At 46.8% G+C, this 26,534-nt stretch overlaps 1 protein-coding gene across 1 annotated transcript in view; it reads left to right on the plus strand.

Annotated features, from left to right (window-relative positions):
• Positions 1-22,975, plus strand: part of LOC131284789 (mucin-5AC) — a 49,898-nt gene extending 26,923 nt beyond the window's left edge. Inside the window, exons 3-9 of the mRNA XM_058313648.1 lie at positions 11,182-11,412; positions 16,496-16,986; positions 18,236-21,031; positions 21,638-22,143; positions 22,215-22,345; positions 22,427-22,597; positions 22,685-22,975. Coding sequence (XP_058169631.1) covers positions 11,182-11,412; positions 16,496-16,986; positions 18,236-21,031; positions 21,638-22,143; positions 22,215-22,345; positions 22,427-22,597; positions 22,685-22,975 — 4,617 coding nt within the window. The remainder of the gene's footprint in view (positions 1-11,181; positions 11,413-16,495; positions 16,987-18,235; positions 21,032-21,637; positions 22,144-22,214; positions 22,346-22,426; positions 22,598-22,684) is intronic.
• Positions 22,976-26,534: the final 3,559 nt, after the last annotated feature.

A 26,534-nucleotide genomic window follows, 5' to 3' on the forward strand; every position in this document is an offset into this window, starting at 1 on the left:
TTTGAAAATTTAGAATTTTAAACTGCTGCATAATTTATGCTATTTTTAACAAATTTTGTTTGAATAGAAAACTTAGCTGCAAACCATACGATTTTATTTAGCATAACATTTTTCACCAAATTTGCTTACGAAATCGTTTGTAAAATTAAAATCGCATGTCTGTACAATTATTGTTTAAGAATCTACTTATCACTGATAAATTGATATTTAAGTATAATTGGCCATTTACTAATCATTATAATGAATGTACAAATATTTAAGAACTCGAACTTCCAATTTGTTAATCGTTCATTACATTATTTTACTATTGAGAAACTAAACTCTGTAGGGTATTATCAAACCTTTTTAAAGTAACTTGTTAGTTTCATACTTGTGAGTGTGTTATTCTTACTTGATCGCCTTCGGCTATTCCCATGTCTAAACATGTAAGTTAAAAGCTACTTTTCAAATGGAACTTTTCCATTTTTTGTGGAACTAAACGATTTTTTATCGTAACACGCACAATAGAAAGGATGGTCAAATGACGAATTAAGTCTGCAGTTATTGAATGTGCTTCGTTTTGATCGATCTTGTTAGGCGGCAGAATGCCACCGGTTCAGTTCATTATGGACATTAGGTTGGAATTAGAGGTGAGTTTATGTTTAACCATTAGAAAAATGTAAACAAAAAAAAATACACACGTACCGATCATAAAGGTCGGTCATCGACACTGGCCCCCTTGCTGCGGGGTGGCTCCGTCTCTCACTCTTCCTTTCTCTCCCTCTCTCTCGCCGTGGGGTGATTCACGGCATTTTTCGCTGATGGATGAGGGCGCTGCGATTGCGATGATCCGGCGCGGCTCGTGATGGGTTCGATGTGTTTGTTTTCATGCGGGTTCATCATGCCATCGTTTTGGCGAACTCGCGAACTGCGAACGTCGGACGGATGATGGAAAGATACGTCATCGTCGAAGATGCTCATCGTGGTGGCCTTAGCCATCGAGTGGTTTGCAGTTTCTTGTACCGACTACAGTCGAAGATAAACCATTGGACGATGATACCCTCCCCGCGAGAAGCGTTAGTTGCGCTTTATGTCGTGTCCGTTAAGTGTTGACGAGCATCCGTATACATTTATTGCTTATTCATTGAACATACAATGTGTCTTTTCAAGCTTTCGATTTTTTTAAAATAAATTTTCTCGATCGATAGTAAATGTGTTAATGTTCATCGAATATGTATTTTAAATGGGTTAGATAAAATCATTTCAGTTTGTGTACCGTGAAGACACTTTTTCAGTTTTTTCTTCGCACCGAAGACACAGTTTATCAGCTCGGTTGGTAATTAATTTGGATCCGTTTTAATGCCTCTCGTGCACTGTATTTAATTTGGGATCTTATCACCTTGCAACGATCAAATAAGTGATTGAAAATCAATTCGAAAAGCTTTTCATCGGCGTGAACCCATAAATCTTGTTGATAATAAAGTTAGAGAAGCGTATATCTTCGATTTTTTCCTTCACTTGGTGTGGTGCACACACTCTTCTGTTTGGCGCATCGCAACGCAATCAAAGAAGTGCTACTTTTATTGCCTTTCTATTGCTTCAATGCTATTGAAAGTACGCTGCATACAGCTTCACCGATCAGCTTTATCTTCTACCGACGACCCATCGAGGGTCGAGCTCTTCAGCCTCCTCTGAATAGGAAAATTGATGATGACCACCGGCACGGTCTTTAGCGGTCCTTTAGCCGACACTGGTGGTCGTTGAACTTTGCAGCATACGAATAGAAGATGATCGCCGTTTTTTTTTTCGACGTATCTGTCCGTGGCTCGGAAGCGCCAGCGCTCAAAGGGAAGACGCTGAACTTCGGCTGAAGCTTTCATGCAGCCGCATAAAAGAGTTGAACCGTCTGGGGTTGGGGTGGACCTCTGAACATTTTTTTTTGTGAGGAAAATGAAACGATCCACCAACAAAGGGATGTAACGTTCCTAATGGTTGGGGTTTTTCCGCAGCCCGGCGCCCGAGGTTCAGCCGCGGACAGATGAGAAGCAGCTGCTGTTAATGCCGGCTAGCGACATCCGTTGACCTTCGCGGCCAACGAACACCTTTCTTGGCGTGGTCCGAAGGTGTAGCCCTCAAGCGTGTAGCCTTCAGAGGCTGCTACTCCCTTGCGGGCTCTGGACCTGACGTTGGTTCCCTGTCGCCATTTTGTTGTCATACCAAAGTCGCACAAGGAAACGGGGTCCGACTGGGGGACCGCATTTTTCCTGGCACCGGGTGGTTTTATAACCGTCGAAATAGCGACCCCGCGTAAGTGCCAGCGCAGCCGCCCCGAAACATTCCGCCCATTTCCGGGCGAGGCTTCCGGGTGGGCCATAATGGGTGTCGTAAATCGTCACCGCCGTGATGATGGTTGTGTGATTTGCGAGGCGAAGCAGTTACGTCGCAGCAGCCTCTCTCAGGTTGGGTTTGTCCCTTGCGGTGTGGGGTTTGAGGGTTAGGCAGCCAGTTTCGGTGGCCGTTTTCCTGTCAAAATATTCCTCTAATTGGGTATCCCACCTCGCGCCTTTAAATCTGACAAACTCCGGCTCCAAAGACAAGCCCACACACACTCACACACCTCCCTCGAACGGTACGGAAACTTCATCAGATGATGCTGCCCCAGCGAAGAGGCAGAATGAAAGTGAAATCATCCTTCCATTTCGCCTCCTGCAAGTCACGGCGTGACTTATCGTTCACCTGGTGTTTGCCTTCGACCAGCTCCGGCATCAGGTTTCCGCGTCTAATCGCTAACGATCGCGGGCTCGAACCGTATAATCATTCCGGCAGAGAACGGAGCGAACCATCAGAGACGTAAATAATAAGTCTTCACATTCCATCGACACGGCACGCCGGATACCGTTAGCGGTGATTCACCGATCCGAAGAAGCGCCGATCGATTCTGACGTAATGAGGGAGCGATAGAGAGCTTCACGATGTTATGGATTTCATTCTGACACTTCTTTACCTTTTGCTATTTTTAAACCACACTTAGCAGAACCAAGTTCTCCAACTTTGTTTGCCTTTCGCTGTATCGCCCAGCTGGTAGATCGTTTCGTCAGCCCCCTGCCGGGCTTTGGAACAACCCCTTTTAGAGTGGCTCATAAAACAAAGACCGGTTCGGTTCGAAGGGCGGATAATTAGACAGCCAAGTAACGCTTGATCGGTTGTCGTTGGTGTCCGTTTGTTTGTTGCAGAAACGATCGCCGGGTCACTGTTTGCCAAAGGGTGAACTTTGAGCGCGAAGGAGAGAAGTTGAACCGCGAGGTGCAATGGTAAAGTTTCGTTTTAGGGTGAGAAAGTGGATGGAAAAAATTGCAATATTTGTTTTTCCAAGTGCAAGCTATTGGTGAGCTTCAGTAAGTTGCTTATTGTTTACAAACAAACTAGTAAACCGTATTTCGAAGTAAAGTGTTCAATATGGTGCGTCAATACATAATATCTAGCTTTGGTACAAAATATAAGACGCAACTCGCAAGATTTTTGTTTTGGTTGTATGTTATTTACAACTTGGTTATTTGAATCAGTTTGTTGGTGAAACTTTTCGAATTTGGGAATCGAATGAGGAAAATCGTTCTGCAATGCATTATTCAGAATTCATGAGTAATTTCTTACCAACTTTTTTAGCATTTTTAGCTACTTTTCAAGCAACTTTTTGTGTGATCTTCAATTCTTGAAAAATGTTCGCTTATTTTGATTTTTTTCATAAATCTCTAACAATTGTTAGCAGAAAAAAGTAACCTACAAACAAGATGGACTGTATATTCCGTGCTATTGGCATTAATATGCCTACGAAAATGGGCCTTTCGATATGGAAATTCGTTGCAAAATGTTGGTCTTTTTTCGCATTCACACCTCACATTTCCTCAGTTTCTCGTGCTGCCCCAGGATCTCCGTTTGACCAATTTGCCTGCGCAAACATCCGCGCAGAAAGCGGAAAGGCGCACCAGAGTTTGACCATTTTCTTTTATTTCCCTTTGTTTTTCCATTGGCTTTTTTCCTCGGGTGCAGCACCCTGCACCGCGCAGCGGCGAGTTTCTGTTTCACTTTCTTTCCTTCGTGCGGAGGCGGTTTGCTTTCGCCGGTCGATCTGCTAGAGATACTAGAGCGCCGTCCGCCTGCCAGATAAGGAACAGCGTGTGCCTTTCCAACGTGAACATGCTTACCCCTTCTCCTCCTTCTTTTTTTTCCAGCCCTCGTGTCATTATCTCAATTTATGCGGATCGGCCGAAAACTTTTCCGCGATATCCGCTCACTTGGCGCAGGGTGGCGTCGCACTTCTAATACTCGGTTGGACCCTCAGGGGAGAGGGGGAGGAAGAGGGACGGTGCAGTGTGACGAACATTCCGCTTTGTTCCGTGCTGTGATTCAATGAACTTTCTTTGCCTTCACCATCGGCAGCCGATCGAAGCAGTACGCCAATCGCGGCGGGTGTTGGAGCATTGCTCGGTGGAACAATTTCCCCAACTCTCCAAATCATTTTCCCGCTCCGGGACCGAACGCGTGAGGGAGACGATCTGCTCCCAGCCGGGTGCTTTTGCTTGTCTTTTCCGGAGGCTTTTTTTCTGGTTTGAAACATCGAACGCCATGATCCTTGATTGATGCCTAGCGAGAGGGTGTACAATTTCCAATTCGCTTCTCTATCGGCCGGTTCCGAAGAGGCACGGAACGAGCGCAGCATCCGAGACCGGTTCGTAGGGGGGAGGGGACCATTTTTCCGACACCGGCAATTAGTGCAGTTTTTACGCTCGGTACGATATGGATTGCGGGTGAAATTGTACCCGTTGCCGCTCGATTCGCTCCCTCGAGATTCACCATGGCACATGACTATCTTTTTGCTGCTATGTGCGCACATTTGTTGTTTATCTTTTAAGGTGTTTTTGATGTCTTGGAACGTGTAGCAATGGTTTGGTGTGGAACTAAAGATGATCGTTAATTTAACATTTCAAACATTATATTTGTGATATTTTTTACGAAATCTAATATTTTCGTATCAGGCTTGCAGGAAACCTATGTGAATATGTTAATCAAATTTTATTTAGAAGTGATATGTTTTTTGTTAATATGTCGGTGAAATTTGTACTATTTTGGGCAAGTGATTCAAAAAAAATCGATGTTTGTAAGACTAAAACTGTTTTCTCGTACTTATTTTGCTTGCTTCATAATTTATTGATTAATTAATACTCAAGAAACTATATAAGCATAAAGAATTTGCTATATTTGTTCGTCCATTTAAGCCTTTTCATCCATTATAAGAAGTCCGTCATTTTTCTCATTGAATTGCTAACAGGAGAAAAGTTATTAATAAATTGAAACGTGTTGATTTAATTTATGATAAGTTAGTAAATTTGATTGTTAATATCATAGTTTTAGCTAGTTTTGATCAATTTAACGTTAAATTATCTTATACTCTTCGGTTTCCTGTTAGAAAAATACTAACCTTAGGAACATAGCTAAATTTTGTTGAAATGCATCAATTATTCGAAAGTTATTTTATCAACGACATGAGACAACAATATTAAACTTCTGTTATAGTCTCACATATTTATTTACCAGTTATACTTTTGCTTTTTGTTTTACAGCTAAATAATGTTTTTTTTTCACTTTCAATATGGCAACCGTTTTGATAGTTTTTTTTTTCTGCGCCACGATTTTTAGAGTTCACCTAGCCTTAGTTCACTTTTTTTGATCGCTTCGCTTTCCACCGATCAATCATATGAATCCATATGCTTGATTGGAATTCATGCTTTAATTTTGCCTTGCCCCTCATTTTTTCGACATTGATTGAGCAAAGTAAACGCTTTCGAACGTGACCTCTGCTTCAACTCTAGCGTTAAAAAATGAAAACATGTACGTCGCAATTCTCGACGCTTATGCTGATGCGGGGAAAAACATTCTTCCTGTGTGATTGAAACGTTTCCCCTTCGGCATCGGATCGATTACAGGGAGTCAATCCTGCCCGCTTGTCGATCGGACATGATTTGCATAAAAACCAGAACGAATCGGTGAAAGATTAACTGCGCTAGAAAAATGGAAAGAAAACAAAAAGAAATAGGCTCTAACTGAGGCTCTTAATCGGTCGTCCACAATGTCGGGCTTGTGGATAACGAAATCGAGCGGCATAACTTGCGCCATGAGCCCACGGCGGTCCACTTCGGCTCGCGAACAATCCTGTGAAGGGTTGGGTGCGTTTTTACCCACCACCACCACTGCCAACACTCTCCCTTCGATTAATTTATTACTTACCAAACACGATCGCGCCATTTCCGACAAGCGACAAACCCCACAGTCATGGGTGCCGCTCGCCGGGTTAATGCGGTTCTCGCTGCGGCTGCTCCCACTACCAGATTCTTGAGTACACCTCACGTTGTTCGCTATGTTTTTTTGCTTGGTAACTTAACACAGCGGCAGCTTGTTTCGCGTTCTGTGCTGGCCACGGCGGACCCGGTGACGGCCGAGCCAGCCGAGATGCAGGAATGCGATCTAGATTATGAAATTCGAGTGGAAACAGAGACCGATCCTACGGCTTAGTAAGGCGAGTATGGGCATGCCCACGGGTGTTGGGGCTCCGATCTTTCGCTGCGAGTTCTGCCAGCTCCGGTGGGGACCGAACCTAACAGGCTCGGCCGGAATGTTCCTGCGTCAAAGCTGTTTCGGCTGAAGCCTTTTCTAAGGCGACTCTTCGAGACCGGAATACTAGGCACCAACGCTATTTGGTACTGTGAGCACTTAACAACACGCAAACGGTTTGGTTTCGGTGGAGTCTAATTGACTTTTTGCGTCAATCTGCGGCCAAGACGCACCTGTTATCGCAGACCGGAATAAGCGCCAAACAGTTCGAAAAGAACAAATTAAAAACGAGTTTAACGGAACAACTTTCGCGTATGTCCTTTTGAAGCTCATGTTTAACAAGTCATATTTAACAAAACACATTTTGCTTATTTTTATCGCTCCATGTCCTATTTAAAAAGGAATGTAACAAAGAAAACAAGGACAACTGTGGATAATTGTTTTGAGGCAGAACCACAACTTAACTCGGTAGGTTATTTATTTTCTTCGTTTGTGCAACCGCAAACTTTCTGCTGCCAGTAAAATTAAAAATTAATATAAAAGCAAATCAAGAAACAATATGTAACGATTTATGTTACACAGCATGAGATCAAGTTGGTTGCGTTTGCCCCTGTGGGAAGTAATAAAGACATCCCGTCGACGGAGCAACAAAAAGAAATGGCCCTCGGAACTGCGGTAAGGAGTTTAATTTAAATTGCTCGCGTACAGAAGCCACTTGTTTCCCGTTACCTTTAACCGGTGACCCAATAAAAGCTTCCACCCAATAGCAGGATATGGGAAGAATTATTCCCTTCCCCGAATCGGGTCACGAGTTCGGACAAGAGTTATGAGTGTATCCAATCGGTGTGTTTTTTCAGTGACACGCAAACGAACGAGCGTTCTTGACCTGAAATCATAAGCCACGTCGTCCTCCGAAGAAGGAAGACGGCACGAAGAAATAATAAAACTGCATTCCACTGTTTAGTGCGTTGATTTTTCGCTTTGATTAAAAGGGTTAAAAGTTTCAATATGAATAACCGAAAGGCTTATCGCTTAAGTTATGGGACGACTTGAAAGCCAACGAACAATAACAATAAAACAGCAACGCAGGCAGCTATGTTAAGCTGAGATAGCAAAATAAATAATCGAAATAAGATTTTTCTTCATTCATTTTTCCTTTGTGGGGCAAAATAATAATCACACAGCATAATAAAATGCGCCGGTTTACGATTGATTGCGACAAAAGTTAAAATGGAACCGAAGGTATATAAAACGGAGGGAATTCATTAAGAAAAACACACACTCACACACAGAAACGCCACTCCACGCTACCGGACGCGTCATTGTGGGTTGTTGAACGAGTCAAATTGAGCTGCAATCGTGGTGCGGCGTGTCCTTGGGAACCATCGAGTCCAGCAGCTGCTCCAGCATAGGTGTTGGAAGAGCATATTTCATGCCCCCGAAAGCGCTCCCTGTTTCCGTCGTTCAACCCAAAACGTGGGTGAGGGGGAGGGGATCTGGTTTGCCGTCCAGGTGGCGGCGATCGATTAAAATCAGCTCCGCGAGGCGGATGTGTCTTTTGTGTGGTTGGCATTACCGGACAACTTGTTGTCCCACGTCTTCTACACTTTGCTGCGGTAAAGCCTCGATTTGGGTGGGGTGTACCATTGCCCACCGCACCCTCTCATGGTGCTCCGCCCGTACGTGCCCCTCGAACTACTTCACCGACTCGCATTCTCCAATCGCACTCGAGGAGAAGGTAAAACGGCATTCACTACCGACAAACCCGAGTGCGCCGAGTTTAACCCCGGCAGTCGATACGTTTACCGATGGCCATTTCAAGGCCGAACGATCTCGAACGATCCAATCCGGTCGACGCGAAGTGGAACCGCAGAGCGAAACGAGCGGAATTAAGATCGATCTTGCCTCAATTGACCACGCAAACACCGGAGCAGCACTCAGAAGAGAGGGCTGGTGTGTGGTTTTTAAGGATCGTTCAGACGGACGTCTTCACTGTCGGTCGGCTTCTTGGGCTTGGGCATCCTTTGGGCCTAGGTGCATCGGATTGACAACTCCAACCAAGCACATACACGACCCCCACGATCACCGATTGCCAAGGGCAAATGGTCTCGATCGCTCGATCGACCGAGATCTGGATGATCCAAATTAGTTGTGGTTAGGAGATGTACTCGTTTAATCCACCCTTTCGGAACCAATCCCACCAATCGGTCCAATTAGCCGATGGCCATTCGCGTGGCCGCTGGAAAATCAATGACGTTCTCTTTAGACCTCACCGTTGAGTCCTCCTTTGTCGCGATTAGTACGCACCCCCGGGCTTCACCACTGAGACGCCACTGGACGCAATATTGCCTAGGGCGCTCTCGCATTGGAAGCCTCAATTACTTTGCATACACGCATTCCAGCGCAAACGATGGGGATAATTGTAGTCATTTGGATTGTGCCACGCTAAGTGTGTTTGCTTATTTGTTCTTGGAGTTAAGCGTGACGCCAGATTGAGACACCCGACCCGTTGACGTTCTGTTCGTTGGAGTTTTTGGCGCACCAGGAAGCAAGCGAATCGGGTACGGGTATGTTTTGTCTACGATCTACGCGACCGATAATTGGCAATGTTTTGGTTCTAATCAATTAGAATCAAACGATTTGAACCGGTTTGGAGCCTAATTGGCAGCTGCTTGGTCACATAGACAGGCGACAGGCGAGTCTCCAGGAAGTTGTGTCTTCAGTAGGTTCGTGGATATGTTGGAGTTCTAAACAAAACCGCGTCGTTATTCATGGAATGCCGTGGTTACAACAACCAGCGGAGGAGTGGCCTTCACTTTTGTTTTGCTCCTCGTATAGAAAAAAGAAACTGCAAAGAATTTCCTAAGCTCACCAATTTGTAGCCATTTAGGGACGGACCGCTTGGTTTTCAAGTCAACGCACACCCAGCACGACCCGCGAGCACACGATGTTTCACAACACAATCCATCGATAGCGATCGGCCATGCCACGTTCATCATCTTCATTATCTTCTTCATTGGAAAATGAGCCTCATTCAACGCATGGCTGCAGTTTCCCAGCGCCCGGCGCGTCGTGGCATGCATGCAAGCGATGCTAAAGATTTTCGCGGCTCACAGCAGGCGTTCTGGGCGTTAATTGCGGTCGCGGAGACGACACAGCCGATCATATCTCCCGTAGGCGATCAGCTGTTGTTGTTGTTTTTCCTCCCTTTTATTTCCATCAATTCACACCCATCCGAGCATAATGACGGGCATTGTGTTTTTCCTAAGCGCCCCCCCGTTGACGTGGTGGTATGTTTGAGGTTCGGGTGGGTTACCACCAGCCGATCGTTTAGTGCAAGCGAATGTCTGCATTGTGGTCTGTACAGTTGGAAAGGCTACGAGGAAAGTAATTAAACGCACCCGAACGTCGATGGCGGCTTTCGAGCGACATCATCGGGTATGACCCTTAGTAACAGGCGCCCCCAAAAGACGCACACACCCCTGCAGCGATGGTTGTCACAAGTAGCGCCAAAGTGGGTCAAGTCAAGTCCACGGTTAGAGCTTTTGGAGTAACCGTATTAACGCGGGTGATTGATATTCCACTCACGTAGGAGGTCCAGTGCGTTTTGATTTGTTTTTTTCTCATTCCATCCTTCGATTACTAACCGAAGAACTATGCCACGATACCATAAGTGGCCGGCGGTGGCCTGTTTCTGTTCGCCTTCCTCCGCTTGCGGTAAGGTTAGGTCACCAGGGTTTGATTTCGAGCTGTCCGATTTCGCTGTCGTGGATCAAATCCTGGTGCCACACATGCTGATAGTAAAATATTGACATGGTGAAGGAGAGATTATCTTATTTGGGAGGACTTGTAGGCGAGAAAACTAGTCAAAATTATGTCATCGTCTGAACTTGCTTAGAAATCTAAAGTCAGTCGGTTAGTTTTGAATTCTATGCTACAAACCTCAATACTAGATACTAAAGAATTCTTCTCGCCACTCACGTTTCCCAAAACTCTTCTTAAGTCTAATATGAGTTCTAAGGTGACCATTGTCAGATGGACTTATTGTTTTTCAGTGAGTATTTCATAATAATGTTTAGAAGTTAATCTTACTACTAAATTTGCGCCAAAGTTTTTATCTCTTTCAAAGTATTTTCCTTATTGATTTTTTTTAAGTGACAATACACACTATTATAAAAGTGCTACCATACTTGATGCATACACTTCAGTCTGTCGTAACGAAATGGTTTGAACGTAGTTGTGGTACAGAAAAGTAAACTTATATTTTATTTATTTATTTATTTACAATAAAATAGATGTAATTTTGTTTTTGTTTGAATGTATCATACATTTTAGATTTTATATATGTAATTTTTTATGTAGTTTGATTTCGTTTCCTCCCGTTAGTATTATTAGATCATTCTATATTATTTGTAGTGTTTGTGTGTGTGTGTTTTGATTTTGTGTGATATTTATCTTTTATCTTATTTTAAAACTCCCAACCTCCGACAATGCTCCAAATATCCCGTGGAACTCCTGGCCTTTCCCGTTTCCCGTACCCGTAATGACTCCCGATCGCGTCCGCACCCGATTCCTCTTCCTCCCCCTCATGTACAGACCCCCCGGAGTGCGGATATTTTCGAAATATCTCCGCGACCCTTTTCCGCAACGCCATCGTCGAACTCCGGCTTCCAGTACTCGCGTAGTCCACTGAGAAGCGACTTCTTCTCTAATGGACTCACGCCCAGCCGGACCTTCCCGGCCACGGGCCGCCAGCCCGCCGGTTCGCAGCGCAAAAGTCCCTTCGGCAGCTTCTCGGCAGACCCCAGCACCACCGAAGCCCCGCAGGTAAGTGCGAGTGGGAGGGTAGTTGGGGGTTGAGGGTGTGTATACGTGTGTATAGTTAGTCTATCGTTAAGAACAACGGTGCTTTCGGGCACAACGTTTCGCTCACGGCACGACGGTGTTTGGGACTTTGGTGGGTGTCTTGTGCATAGTGTCCATAGTCAGTAGAACGAGTTGTTAGCACTGCGGTGTAACGGTGTACATTGGAGCTCCATCCATCCGCGAAGGGTAAGGCGATGGAAATTTAGAAAATCTTCCCATCCACAGCCTTGAGAAGGTTAGCAAAGCCGCAAACTACCACGGTCGAGAAAAGGATAACCACATCGACAACGGTAGTGCATACTACAAGGAAGGAGGAAAACAAACACTCCGCAATCCACGATGGCCGATCGAGGCAGTTCTGTTGGGTGCTTAGTTGGGCGAAACGAGGTTACGAATCGCTCGGTCCCAAAATCTAGACCGCACACCTGCGGTTGGCAAAAGGAAGAAACGGCCGGCTTTCGGATCCGCCTACGAACCAAACCGACTTCGACTACAAGGCACTGCTTACTGAGGCGGTCTAGGTTCGCGGTCATTAGTTTGCGGCAAGCGACGTGTTTTCCAACCGGTGGCCAGATGCAAATCCAGCTCTAAGCCCTTGCTTGCGGCCGGCCGTTCATTGAAGCGTACGATTTGGTTTACATTCCATATTTTCGCCACTTCCTTGCGGCTGTGGTGGCCGGTTTTGGTTAGGTTACCAAATTTGCCTGCTCAAGCTCGAGCCACCAGGCCTATCGAAAAAAGGATGATTGATTTATATGTTGTGGCTTTACATGGGTTCTGTTACGATGCTCGCAGGAAACATGGTTTTGGGTAACGATCCGGTTTATTTTTTCGCGTAGCGGACGTTGAGGAATAACCGTTCGTGTATAACCATAAGGTTATTACGATTTGCGAAACTGTACAGGCCGACGTTAGTGTCTAGCCTCGCAGCTTTCGCCGTTTGAATAAATCCTTTCAAGAAAGTTCCACTGGTTGATGTGCTTAATCAATTGGAAAAGAAACATGTTTCTGCAATACAAATAAACTTTACATTGTTATCGAACCCAAGCCACTTATCATTCCCTGCACATGTGTGCTTTATGCTCACGTCTCTCACACACAATTTCCCATGTTAGCAGCGATTGTTTGCAAAAGCTTGTTTACCTTGAGCAATTTGCACGATCGCTCTCACGAGGATTGCGGCAAGGTGCTGCAGGACACGGTTGGCTTTCAGAATTTTAATTTCCTTTCCATCAATCCCAAGAAAAACATCTAAAGGGAGTGTCCGTTGCTTGGATGGGCTTTCTTTATTTCACATCTCACAGACTTTGACTGTTCCCACGAGCTCTCGATTCCTCCGGCACGGTGTTTTTTGGTGGTCAGTTACATAACGGACGGTTTGGTTTTCTGTAGCGAAAGGAAAGGAGCCAGATATAGGAAACACTCCCACCCACCCAAGAGCGATGGAAGAATGTATCGATTACTCCGTTTACAAGGGGGTTGCGTCTCGGAGACGTTGCAATGTGCTCGAATTCCAAATCGAAATGTCCATCAATTCGTTAGTCTGCTGGCTAAATGCTGTGAGTTAGAAGAGCTTGTAGGGGTGGCTGGGGTAATATACATCCCTGAGACAAAACGCATCTTTTTCAATTTGTCATGAACGTATTTTTTGTTGTGCATTTTGTAATCACCCTGCAAGAGTGACCTAAAAAAGCTAGAAATGCGAAATAAAAATGAAACACAACATCATCGGTTAGGACACGTTCGATATAATTTCAATCTTGGTTTTTTTTGGTTTTTGGTACGTGCTGTCCCTTTATTACGGGGCATTTTAAAACAAGTGGATTTTCCCTCAACCAAATACAGATCTATCTAAAATAGAAATGAATTCTCTAATAGGTTTGAAGCTGAATGAACCAAATAAATTGATAATATCAATAATCACTAGTAAAATTCATTTTAAACTCAATAGTTTTCTTCAAGGGATGCATATTGCCCCAGGAACCACTACATTGTCCTCCACTACTGCGGGCATCCAGTTGGGAGTGATCAGTAGGCGGGTTTGTTTGCTTTGCATTCGAACTTGGATGGAATTTGTGTTTCGAATTTAATCACGGTGCAATTCACAATTGTGGGATTCCTTTCCGTAGACGAATCGACGGAACCCAGACATTAGAGATGGAGAGCCTTCAGCAGAGAAGAGTGTGGTTCCTAATCGTTCTATCAACGGGCGGCTCACACACTCTGTCTCCTGGCGTGATTACGTGAGCAAACTCTTAATCATCGCGCACGAAACATTGCGTCAGGAAACTGATCAACGTAGGCGGTGGCGGCGGCATGACGAAGGTGAAGAAATGGTCCACCTTAAAATGGCCCAGAAACTCAGATGTGCGCTTACACGTTAGCCGCTAGACGTTGGTCCAGGTAAAAGCGGCTATTCCACGACAAATGGGGCTCGGAGCGATACATCGAAAGCTTGTTGGGCAACGCGGTTGGCGTGTACCGTGGTCTAATTGTAGGATCGAACGGGGAACTCGCCACGAATCGAAAGCGTGTCGTTGCGGCCTGTGACTTCCCTGTCATCGGACTTCTAGAGGGTTGGAACTTCAGGAACTGTACGATCGAAGCCCTAGACCAAAGGAGGGTAAAGACAAATGCAAAGAAGAATGGACGCCACAAGCTGGCCGCGTTGCAGAGTAGGCTGTTAATAATTTTGACATTTTGGCAAAACTGTAGAAAAGCAAACATGCGGAGGCATTTTGTAATAGGCGCAATATCGGGGCGTGTGTGTGGGAGCGAAACACGGCCATAAAGTGACCAGACCGGTCAACACCGCCCCGGTTTATGACGCAGGATCGGCGGGTTTTATATTGCCTTTGTCCTTTTATGTGTCGCTCGTCGTAGAACTGGACCTTACCCTCCGGAGATGGCTAAACTCAAAAGTATTCCCGAAGTGAATGTACTCGACGCCGCCTCCCTCCTTTAGACGCAGGATACTTTGTTCGCCAAGTTCTGAAACTCTCGCGGAGCGGGTGTGACTCGCGCACGGGGCCGTATGACTCAGCTCAGCTGAATCGCGAACGGCTTCGGTTTGCAACGGTGGCTTCCAGTGACATTAAGTGTATGTTTATTGCCGTCCGGTGGGTCTGGTGGGGAATAGGAGGTGGTACTGTGGCACGCTTCAGCGCCGTAAATAGCGTCCGCGGGATCATAAAGTGTCGCGACGCAAGAAGCCGCCGAGTTTGCTTGAGCAATAACAATAATAATGATCGAGTATGATTTTTCAATCTACCTCTCGAGGTGGATACTTCGCTGCGTGTTGTAGCAAAAGTTCCGTCCGGACAATCAACTCAGGACTCAGGTGCGGGAGGTGATCGCGTTCTGGTCTCCCGTCTGGCTAGCTTTATTGCGCCACCAATAAATCTATTATTATGGCCAATCAATTTTAGGCCCGTTCATTTCCCTTTATTTGACCGTTTCCGTTAGAATGTTCGCACTGCGTGGCGGCCGAAGGTGAAGCAAAGAGACAGATTATGCGCCGCAGGAAATTAGAATGTATAATTGCCGGGGCAGTTGTTATTGAGGCAAAACAAACAAGCGCCAAAGAAAATGGTCGCGCCGTTCAATTTGTCCAACTCCCACAACGAAACTTCCCCTCGAGCAAATCGTTCGATCACGATCGTTGACCGCCTCGTTCGGTGGAAACCCTCGGCTCCGGTTTTTGGCGCAGGAACGCATGACGTAACGCGAGCCCTGGACCGCAGGAAAGGGCGGCATAAGTGGAGCGTGCAAGCAAAACAAAATTAACGATTCGGTATCAAGTGGTGGTGCGCGAGCTCCTACACTGCATTTCACTCCACTTCAATCACCAGTTTGCCACAAGACCTACCTTCTCCAAACGGGGGCGAATTCGGTCCCGGTGTCCAATGGTTGCTGTTGTTGTTGTTGTTCGTTCAACTCCCATCGCTCATACTGGAGCTTATGATTTCTGATTAATGAAAGTGGCCCACCGAAGGCCACCGATGAAAGCACGCACGAAAGCGAAAGCTTTATGCTCCAAATGTCTGCCGGCTACAGTGTCGAGTGCTTGGTTGTGGGTGAGCGGCAAAAGGAAGGGGTGTGGAAATCCTCCAAATTCTGTCGAGGCAATGAGACACACACGCGCCCGTTCGGTTGACCGCTGTTTCGAATACGTCAAGTGGGTTGCGAGCTCAAGTACCCGAAATTCGTCAAGTACGACCACACGACATAAATCAATCCTGGCCAGGGTTTGGGTTGGGCAGCTGCACCCTCTATCGCTTGGGGGGGTTGAAGTTCACCACTGACAAAGCGAAACGAGATCATTTTGGGCGTGCAGCGAAGAATGCGAAGAAGGAGAAGGAAACAACCCACCTTCCAAAGCGCGTAACATAATTCGCCAGAAGGACAAAGTTTTTCAAGCAGACTTGAACCTTTCGCACCATTTGATCCGTTACGGTTGCTCAAGGGTAAAGTGTACCGGTAAGAAAAAAAAAACATTAGAGGGGATTTTCTAGTGTCAGAACCGCATCCACTCCCAACGAACTCCCAACGGGTGTTGGAATGCTGACGTCACGCCATGGAACGGAACGGTATCGAATCCGTTCCGAACGCGAGGCTTCGCGTGAGAATGTAGACCATTCCGATCTGTGGCTTTGTCTTCTTAACTCCGTGGCACACAAATGGAAGCACTTAGGACACAAAGAAAAAGACGTTCGAGGGACAAAAACTCAGCCAGCGGGGGACAATGGGACAATTTTTATGAGGGCTTTTTACGGTTATGCGATTATCACGATTTTCCACCGAACTGGGCGAAAGGATTGCACCGTTTTCTTGGAGAGGCAACAAGAGGGGTGTGAATGGCTTCTCTTCAAGAGAAGAATCCGGTAAGCCTCGACACGACACGGACACGTATAGTTCACGTTAACCGTTTCTTCCGTTGCTTCCTAGAACAATCTCACTTGGTTATCCGCGTGCGGAAGGAATGATACGGAGTTACCGATTGCACACTAATCCGGTCCGGTTTTTATTCTTTCCATTTCACCAGCGACCACCACCACCCGCCGCCGCACCACCGGCGCCAGCATCCGACGGACCGTCCGTGCGCGACCGTCAGCTTTCCTACATCTCGAACCGGGCGCGTCCGTTCGCCAGCGAAGACCGGGGCGAACAGTCCGGCACGCCAACGCGCGCCACCGCCCGCCAGCAGCTCCCACGAAGCCCGGCCGCCACGGCGGTAGTGACCGGTGGCACGCGGAACAGTTACTCCAGCTCTCGATCGCGCCAGCCCGATAGCACGCAGGCCACGTTGTCGGGACAGCGGCAGACGGCGAGCCGGGACGTCGGCACGGCTCAGAACGGCAGCCGGCTCGGTGGCACGGGAACGCAGGGGAGCAGCGGTAGCAGCAGCAACAGTAGGACCACGCTGAGGCCGAATCGTTATCGATCGACGCCGACAACGACGACGACGGAGGCGGCCACCGAGCGCACGACCGCGGCCATCGATACTGCTGCCGTGCGGAATCGCTTCAGTGGAAGGTAGGTTAACGACGCCTTGTGTTCTTGCCCCGAGGGCTAGCGGCATATTCTATCGCATCATCTTCGGACGTTGCGAACCCTTAAGTGCACACGATCGCAAAACAGCTGAGTGCAGGAAACATTCGAAAGTTCTCTAGCTCGAATCAAGAGAATGCAAGAATTGTTCGGTCATTTAATTTTATCATGCTCATCTGCGGAGTTATATTTGGTTCGGAGACTGTTCGCTTCAATAGTTGACTCTTCTTGCACATTTTCGGATGCATTTACAAAAATTAAAAACTGTTTGCTGGACATTTTACTTTTTAAATTACCATCAAAGGTTCAGGTCGCACTGTAATTAGGAATTTAGCCTGTCTATTTGGACAAAACTGTTTCAGTTGAAGAAAAATGTATTTTCCTTTTTTTTATTGCATCTACGTTTATAAAAAAATATTTTTATTTTTACTTGACATTTGACTTGAATAAATCAACTTTCTCCATTGCAAAGCAGTTCATTTGAAACTCCTGTTTTATATTGATTATTAAAGATTTATAATTTGTTTTTATTTAGAAAACGGAATTCATTTAGAAAACGGAAGTTCAATAAAAGGACTTAAAGAAAACAGGGTACAAAGAATAGTTATCCAGACAATAGACACTTTTTGTTCGTACTGCTTTTAATGCATGTCATGTAAGGGTTAAAACGATGACGGGCGCCAACAAAGCGCTTCCAGAACAAAGCGGACGCTGTAGCTCCAGAACTTACTTTACCTCAATCGTTGAAACGATGCAAACAAGCATCCTGAAGCTCTTCATGCCGTACAACCGACTTATCACCACCAATCCCGATAAGCGCGATCGTTACAAGACTTTTGCATTCCTAAATGCAATGCTACTATGATAGGTGGCTAAAATAGTTGCAAATAGCTAGGCGGTTTGAAATATGGTAATGTGGAAGGCCCACCCTCGACCAACGTGGGCTATCGGTTAGGTAGAATCTTTCCCCCTTCTTACTGCCTTTCGGAAGGTTGGAAAGGATGCCGGACTAGCCAGGAGGGGTTGTAATTAAATTGGATTCGGATGACCATTCGATCGGCGCTTCGAGATTGCATTAAACATTTTCATTCTTCATATACCGGAGGTTAGGTTAATTGCCTTAAGAGGTAGATCGTTTGCTTTGGTAAAACATCGTGTAGTTGTTGGGGAAGGGAAATAGATTTGAATGCCCTCGACTGGATAACTTTTACAACAACTTCTCTTAATCTTCCAGAACGCCAGCCCCGAACGCTTTCCGGCAAACGTTCGAAGCGAAGCGTGTGTCGGCCACAAACAGCGCCATCGCGCCGCGCGGTTCCTTCGTCAACAGTAACCCGAAGGCGAAAGCGACGACGACCACGAGCACTCCTACGACCACGACCAGCACCACGACGACCACCGGCAAGCTGCCCGTGCTGTCCCGGTTCATCCACCAGCCGGCCAAACCGATCATCCCCAGCATCAACATCACGCACAACGGCTCCGCCAAATCGGCCGAGGTGATCTACGACTACGAAGACTACGAGTCGGAGTCGAAGGAATCGACCGGCTTCGGCGGGGAGAAGCAGGAAATCAACGACTTCCAGCCGACGTCGGTGGCCAAGAACAACTCGATCGCGTTGGGCAGCGGAGATGCGACGGATGAGCAAAAGACGCTGCCGGGTGCGAGTACCACTGTGGCGACGAACGGCGGCACGCAGAACGAGCTGGAAGATCCGGACGGACGGTTGAACAATATCAGCGAGAACGAGTACTACGATACGGTGCGCGAGTCCGGCACGGCACCGGGCGATTCGGTGGGCGTGGAGGACCATACGGTGATTCTGACGGACAACTTCTACCTCCCCGGTGGGGCCGGTGGCTCGGAGGAAACATTCGAGGATGAGGGCGAGGAGGGAGAGGAAGGTGGCGAAGAGCCGGCCAGTTTGCAACGGGAAATCAACAGTACGGCCGAGCTGGGTGCGACCGATCCGCAGGAAAAGGCTTACGACGAGGAGTACGTGTACGAGGATGAGGAACCGGGAGTGACGACGACGGTACGTACGCCGGTGAAGACGGTGCCGGTACCACCGCCGGTTACGCAGGACGATTCCGCCGACATGCTACAGTTTTCCGACGAGGACGCCAAGGATGTTGTCGAGGAAGCGCGGGTGCTGGAAGCCACGAAAGAAACGCTTGCCGACGGCAGTCCAGCTCCACCGACTTCGAGCGTGAGCACGGAATCGTCGACCGAATCGTCGGCCAGTCCATCCACGACCACGGAACGGGTGGCGAGTTCGAGCGAGTTCGACGGTGCCACCAACGCGACGACGGAGAGCTGGGTCGTGGTCGCTTCCGTGCAGACGAGCCGTAGCGTTTCCGGCGCCCGGTTTCTTCCGTTCCCGCAGGTTAATCAGGACGAAAAGAAACAACCATTGGCCGACCTTGAGATCAAGGGTAGCAATGAGAGTGACGATGTGGAAGCTACCACGGCCAGTGGGATGATAAACGACGAGCAGGAGGGAGTGACGACGGTGGCCCCTCAGGAGCCCGTCATTGCCGTCACGCAGGACGTGGCCGATTCGGTGACGACGGAGAAAACGATACTCGCACAGTCCACCGAGAGCATCATCGATAAGCTGGATCGCGTCCAGTCGGAGCTATCGAGTGGACTGTTCGCTGGGAAGTTCCCCGTCCTGAAGGATCCCACCGTGGTGGAAGATCAGAAGGTGCCGGGTTCGACCGCCCTGCCCCCGGTGGTGATCAGGAAGTTCCAACCGAACGCACGCGCTACGACGACGAAGAAACCACGACCCGGACTCACGACGACCACGACGACGGCCAAACCGACAACGTCCACGGAGGGTCTGGTGAAGAAGATCAAGTTTGAAACGGTCGACGATATATCGGCCCTGCTGCCGCCCGATTACAAGGCAAAGGCCGGGTTCAAGCTGAAGAAACCCAACGTCACCGTAGAACCGGCAACGACGACCACCACCACCACCACCCGGGAAACGCCTGCGGAGGAACCGGCACGATCGGAGCTGGTCAATCGATTCCGTAGCGCCAACATTAGCCGCTCGTACAAGAGCAACGTGCCGATCCAGGAGCTAAGCTCGCTGCTCCCCAAGGACTACAAGCTGAACCGCACCGAGGAGGACATCAAGAGCACCAACAACCTGAAGGAGCTGATCAGCAAGGTGAAGGTGAACGGGGGGCCGGACAAACCGAACGTGACGCTCGATGTGCTCAAGAAGGTGCAGAAGGTGGACGTCAGTGCGTTCCTGCCGCCGGGCTACAAACCCCCGGAGGCGACGAGCACGACGAGCAGGGCACCGGTGTCGATCGAGGATGACGTGAGCAAGTTCCTACCGCCCGGCTACAAAACGTTCAAGACGACGAAGAAACCGAACACGAGCCCGGTGACGATAAAGGACGACATTAGTAAGCTACTTCCGCCGGGCTATAAGCTGCCGAAGGAGAACACTGAAACGGTCTCGGAAAAGCCGAAGTTGGTGTTCAGCGACGACCTGAGTAAATTCCTACCGCCGGGTTATAAGCCACCGGCCGAGAAGCCCGACGCAAAGCCCGTGGCGGAGGTGATCGATCCGAGCGAGCTGCTGAAGAAGATTCAGTTTAAGGACGTGTCGGCGTTGTTGCCACCCGGTTTCAACGCGTCCAAGGCGGAAGAACCGGTTGCGGCGACGAGCACGGCCGCACCGAACCGTGGTGTGATCTTTGCCAGCCGTCCCGGAGTGAAGAAACCGCCAGCACCGGGTGCCGCCGGTCGGAGTACGACCGCTAAGCCGGCCCACGCCGCCGAAGGACCCAAGGTGCCCGAGATACACATCCGCAAGGGTCCACCGACGCGTGCTACTACCGAGTTCACCGGCTGGCCGACACCGTCGACGACGCCCATCTCGATCGAGAAACTGTTGGAGCAGCAAAAGCAGCAGGAACTGCTGGAGAAGCTGCTCGCCGCTTCATCGAGCAGCACGTCGACGACCACGAGCACGACGACGACGACGACCACCACCACCACCACGCCGAGGTAGGTTATGACGTTCCGGTCATTGAGCTCAAGCCATGCGCGCGCTCGGATTATGAGAGCGTTACCAGTGCAATTTCTGGCACTTTGCAGCTGGCGCGGCCCCGGCAAGGTCGTTACGGCTTCGTTTCGGTGGGTTAGTTTTATGGATGTTTGTTCTACTGTTCCGTTGCGACAGTGTGTTTTGAGTTTAATCCAACGATTCCGATGCAGGAATTTGGGAGGAGTCATTTTGGTATAATTTGTTTTTTTTTATCAATTTTAATTTTAATAGTATGGTTTCCGACCTCAATTTTGGGGGATTCACTTGGACTTCCGTTTGTGCACTCTTAATTGTTTATTCTGATCGATACATTTCTACTATGGCCAATTTCCTCGTTTATTATGAAACTTTTTCGATATTTTTTTCTTAAACTAAAGGTGGCCATTCTTGAACATAACTGTGTTTAATAATTGAAGCGTTAGATTGAGTTATAATTCGAAGCAACTCACTTTCGGTGCAATAATAAAATATCTCATCACGCATTCAGATTCCATGTTCGCCACAGTTCGCTCGCAGAAAACTACGATTTCTTTACTCAAATATAACCTCCTTCCTTGTTCTTTTAGACCAACCGAACCAGGCCTGTGCCATTCGGAGTGCGACCTGGCGGGCACGATACGTATCGTCGACGGGGTGACCTGGGTGCCGGAACTGCTCGACCACAACACGGCCGAGTGGAAGAAGCTGGCCCGTGACGTCGAGACGGAGCTGAACGAAGTGTACAGCAAGGCAAAGAACCTGAGCAAATGGTACAAGAAGGTGCGCATCGACAGCTTCAACAAGGGCAGCGTGCTGGTCGATTACTTCGTGGAGTTGAGTGATTTGTCGCGCGATGTCAACACGCTCGAGATACGGAAGATGTTCCATGAGGCACTCGTGCCCGTACCGGAACCGACCACGACGACGACGACGACCGACGCCAGTGTGGACGATTACGATGGTGACGATGGTGAGGGAGCTGCGGCGCGGGAGAAGGTGCAGCGCGAAAACCTGCAGGCACCGGTTCCGCGTGTGAAGGAAGTGTTCCAGCTGGGCAAGTTCAAGGTGGATCCAGTCTACACTGATTTTTCAGGTAACAGATTATTTTTTGAGTTCCGTATGCGAGTTTCTAATGTTTCTTCCATTTCCATGCTTTCCTTGCAGTGATCCCGAAACCAATCATCGTTACCGGTCCGGGAATGGAGGATGATTTGTTCTTGCCCCAATGGGCGATCGCAGGAATCGTGATCGGTTTGGCGTCACTTCTATTCGTTATTCTCTTCGGCGTCACTGTGGTAAGTTTTGGGATGCGCTGTTCGTTATGATCTTCTTTTAACAACTCCGATAACGTGATTTATCTTTCCTTTTATCCTCAGCTTATCAACCGCCAAAAGGCAGCCAAGAAGAAGGCTCCCACGCCTCTTACGGCCGACATGTTGAACGAACTGAACAAAAACCACATGGGCGGTATCGAGAACTTCGGCTCCGAGGAGCTGTACAACATGGACGACGCCTGGGACGATCGTATGCACGACGTCAAGCCAAAGGTACCAAAGCGTGCTAGGGAGCTGGGAGGTTAAAATCGCTGAATGTCGAAAACTTACCGTTTTGTTTTTTCCCCAATTTCCTTGCAGCGATTCTCAAACTCGATGCACGGTAGCAGCGCCTCGAACATCTACGACAGCTGGCGATCGCAGCGCCATCCGGAGAACTACTTCTACGACGAGTACGGTCTGAAGGGATCGCACTATCCGCCGAGCGGACACCACCGGTTACACGATCCGGCGTTCATGATGCACGAACCGCCGCCACCGCCGGTGATGGCCATGTACCCGCCGTACCATCACGCTCCCGCCCCGCCAAACAGTCACCACTTTAGCAACAGTTCGCGGCGATACTACCGGGACTACGATCCGAACTTCTGAACGCCAGGGGCCCGGCGGCCGCCATAGTGAAATGTTCCCACGCTCCCAAAAATACCACTTAGACAAGGAGTAGCAGTTAGCGTGCCGTGTCAGAGGAAGGGATTAGTGTTTATGTTTGTGTTCCAGCAATCGTCCGCTTGAAGTGGGCATTGGAAGGCGTACTGTTACTCTAGGAAGTCGTACCGTGTAGAGAGCGTAGCTGATAGTGTATATAAATTATTTATTTTTAATAAAAATAGATACTATAGAATTAAACCCAACGCTGGATCTGTGTATTTGTTGCGAAAGAAAATAATTCAGAACTGTACCTTTAGTGCTTCAAAAGCTAACAATTTTGAACCGACAAGATGCTATTATGCAGGGATATGCCATATTTGAGAAAATTTTCATTTTTTGTAAAAACAGAAATAATAATGTAAAATAAATATTGAACAAGAGAAATCTTATTATACTTTTGAAGCATAAGGCACAGTTTTCTAAACAGGGCAGAAATTGCAGTTATATGGATATTTTTGAAGTTGATAAAATTTAATATGATTTTTGAGTTTAAATCAGCAAAGCAATAACATTAGTGAAAATCTTTATACAAAACAGTTCGAAGAGAAATGAATTTTCCAGATTTTTGCTTTATTATTAAGAAAATCAAAATTTTGTAAAAACATCCTATAAAACGGCTTCGACGATCTTGTGCGCAAGTTGAGTACAAGTAAAGCTTTCGGAGCTTTCGGATAAAACCACCGCGTTCTTCATACTGCGATCAAGTAATCCGGTGTTGGGAACTCTTTCCGTTCGATAACGCTCTTTCGTTTTTAATTTACTCACCTCTTTTTTGGACGCCTTTTGTAAACTGATCTGAAGACTTCTTAAATAAAAGTTTTGTGCAACTTAGTTTTTAGCATTTTTTCCTTTAAAAATGAACATAGCAAAACTAAACAATTACAAAAAAGTTTTTTACAAACAATTTGAATTCATTTGTGTTTTTCCTGTTGTCATCAACGGAGATGATCGTTCTTCAAAATCAATTTTAATTGTAGTCCATTCTGGATATTCTCGATGTTCATGCTAGCCACATACCATGATGGTGTTGGCTTACAGGCATTCGGCTCTTCCATACTCAAGTACTTGCCGTCTGGATGCGGTGTTTCCATCGAACTATGTACGAAGAAAGGAAGGGTATTCATTAGAAGTTTTCTTCAAGTATCGCATGTATGTGTGTGCGTGGTACTTACCTGGCGTCCTGTCGCACTTCGGTTCCGGCAGATGTTGGCCTGGAGCAAGTACACGTTGCTGTGTAGTCCGGAGCGCCATCTTTGCCGGAGCAAGCAGCCATCGTTTTCATCTTCGCCTCGTATAGTTGCCGAAGCTCTTGCACGGATTTTGATCCTTCTGTCTCCACTTCCGGCAACCTGCTAGTTAGCGACCGTTTAAGCAATCAAATAGGAGATCATAGTTGCCCTCACGGGAACAAACTTACCCTTCAAGGTGTTCTTTACTTCTGATGGCTGGCGGAACATCTCGTCTCGATACCGGGGCCGTCTTGGACATGTTCGTCGCTTGTCCTTCCGCTGCTGATTTTGGCTGAAACACATTTCGTAAATTTCTCACAGAACTTTCCGCCATCGTGCAGCAGGGGCATGGTTTTTCCGCAGCTCCGGTGACAATTTTCGGTTCGGTTACAAAATCTCCAAACTGCATATGGCCAACCGAATTGAATTGGTGTGCTGCTTCGACCGGATTGCACGCACACTGTACTGGGGAGTTCATGCTTTCGATCAACTGAAGTAAATGAATCATATTCGTATAAACCAAAAGAGGATGCTTCCAATTTGAAATTTTCTGAATAAATGAGCTCCAACTTACTGCTAGGGTTGCTGAGACAATAACGGTGCTTTGTGAACTGAAGGTTTTTGAGGATAAGACCATCCTTAAAGAGGCGAAGGATACTATGATGTGGTCTTTCTAGCAACTACATAGTTTGATTCAAATCGAAGTATCGCAGGAGTCTGAAATTTGTGTTTTAAAATCAAGAAACAACAATAAATTAAATTGGTAATCAATATAAAATTCCTCCGAAAGCCAAACCAATCGATACACTTGCCAACAATTTGTCGAGCCCATGATTTCCGTGTGGCATTGAATTTTTCTGGCACGCAACGCATAATAATTGTGATAATTATGGTCCGCGCTTCTGCCCCGGGGCGTTGTTCGTGAACTTCAAATTCAAGAAAGCAACGAATGAAAAAGGACAAGTGAACGAACCACCACGCAACGGCCATCACGTTGTTTTCGAGCCAATAAAGGGAAGTCTGTACTTGCAGAACTGGGTATTCCGACATCTTGCGGGTCTTCGAAAACCCGTAGTTTCGATATGGTAACATCCTTGATAAATAAAGCTATCGAATTAACCCCGCCAACCTGCTGTGTCATACACATAAACGTGCTGCCGGTAGGTAAACGGGCAATCATTTTCAATATATCATAATGAAGAGTTTACTCGCGCCCACTAGGCAATTTGAGGGAAGGCTGCACATTTTGACGATGAACGTGCCATAATGAAGATCGTGATGTTGTTGATGATATGCCGCAGGTTGCGATGCAAGTGTCTGCCCAGGATTACAGAGCAAACCGGCGACGATCGAATGGAAACTATCTCACGTTACGTTAATTACCACTTTGAATTGATTCAACGCATGAACTTGACTTTAACAAGTCGAAGAAGCTGCAGGTGCCCGACATAGTTAATTACTGTTTCCGGGCGTTAGGCCTATACTAGGTTGCATTAAAAGCCGCGCTTTCAGTTATGTAACGGAGGTTTTGTTTTCATCTTTTATTTATTCTATTATTTTGTGCTAGAAAAGCCAGTATAAATGCAACAGTTAAACATTAAGTAAAATGTAGCATAATGAAGATTCCCTTCGCCTCAACGGGATGGGTGGAAAAAAAAACTTTCATCTTTATTTTATTCACTTGTTAAAAAATAAAATGGATGTGTACTCATTTTAGTTGTTTGTTCAAGCATTTTTATACACGATTTGTTTGTTTTACACGATTTCAAACACAGGATAATAGTAGCAATTTCGATTCCGCCGAAAACAGCTGATTTATTTTCAGTATATAAGAGAGAAATATTAAAAAAGTTGTTTGAAGAAATAAAAATGGATAAATGGAAGGATCCCCATTTCAGTATTTAGCTTAGGTTACATGCCTTGGCTTAAAAAAATGAATACACATTTTTAAAGATTGCCATATGTACAATGTACCGGAAGTAAACGAATGCAACTCAAAATGGAGAGTATAATGATATCTTCACGTTATTAAACGATTTTTTATTTACCTGTATATTATACTTTCACCCTTTGTACGTCAGTTGCTGGTTTCAACGTTTAAATCGTCTTCCATTAATCATCCATTAACGAAGTGTTACTTAACCTACAAATAATCAAACGAATAATGCTCCATTTTGATAGAACTAGACCCGGGAACATCATTTACTTTCATTCATTGACGATGATTATGCTTGGACATTCTTCAAACGATCAGAATCGGTTTGCGTTTGAAT

This window comes from Anopheles ziemanni, chromosome 3, assembly GCF_943734765.1.
Source record: "Anopheles ziemanni chromosome 3, idAnoZiCoDA_A2_x.2, whole genome shotgun sequence".
Classification (NCBI taxonomy): domain Eukaryota; kingdom Metazoa; phylum Arthropoda; class Insecta; order Diptera; family Culicidae; genus Anopheles; species Anopheles ziemanni.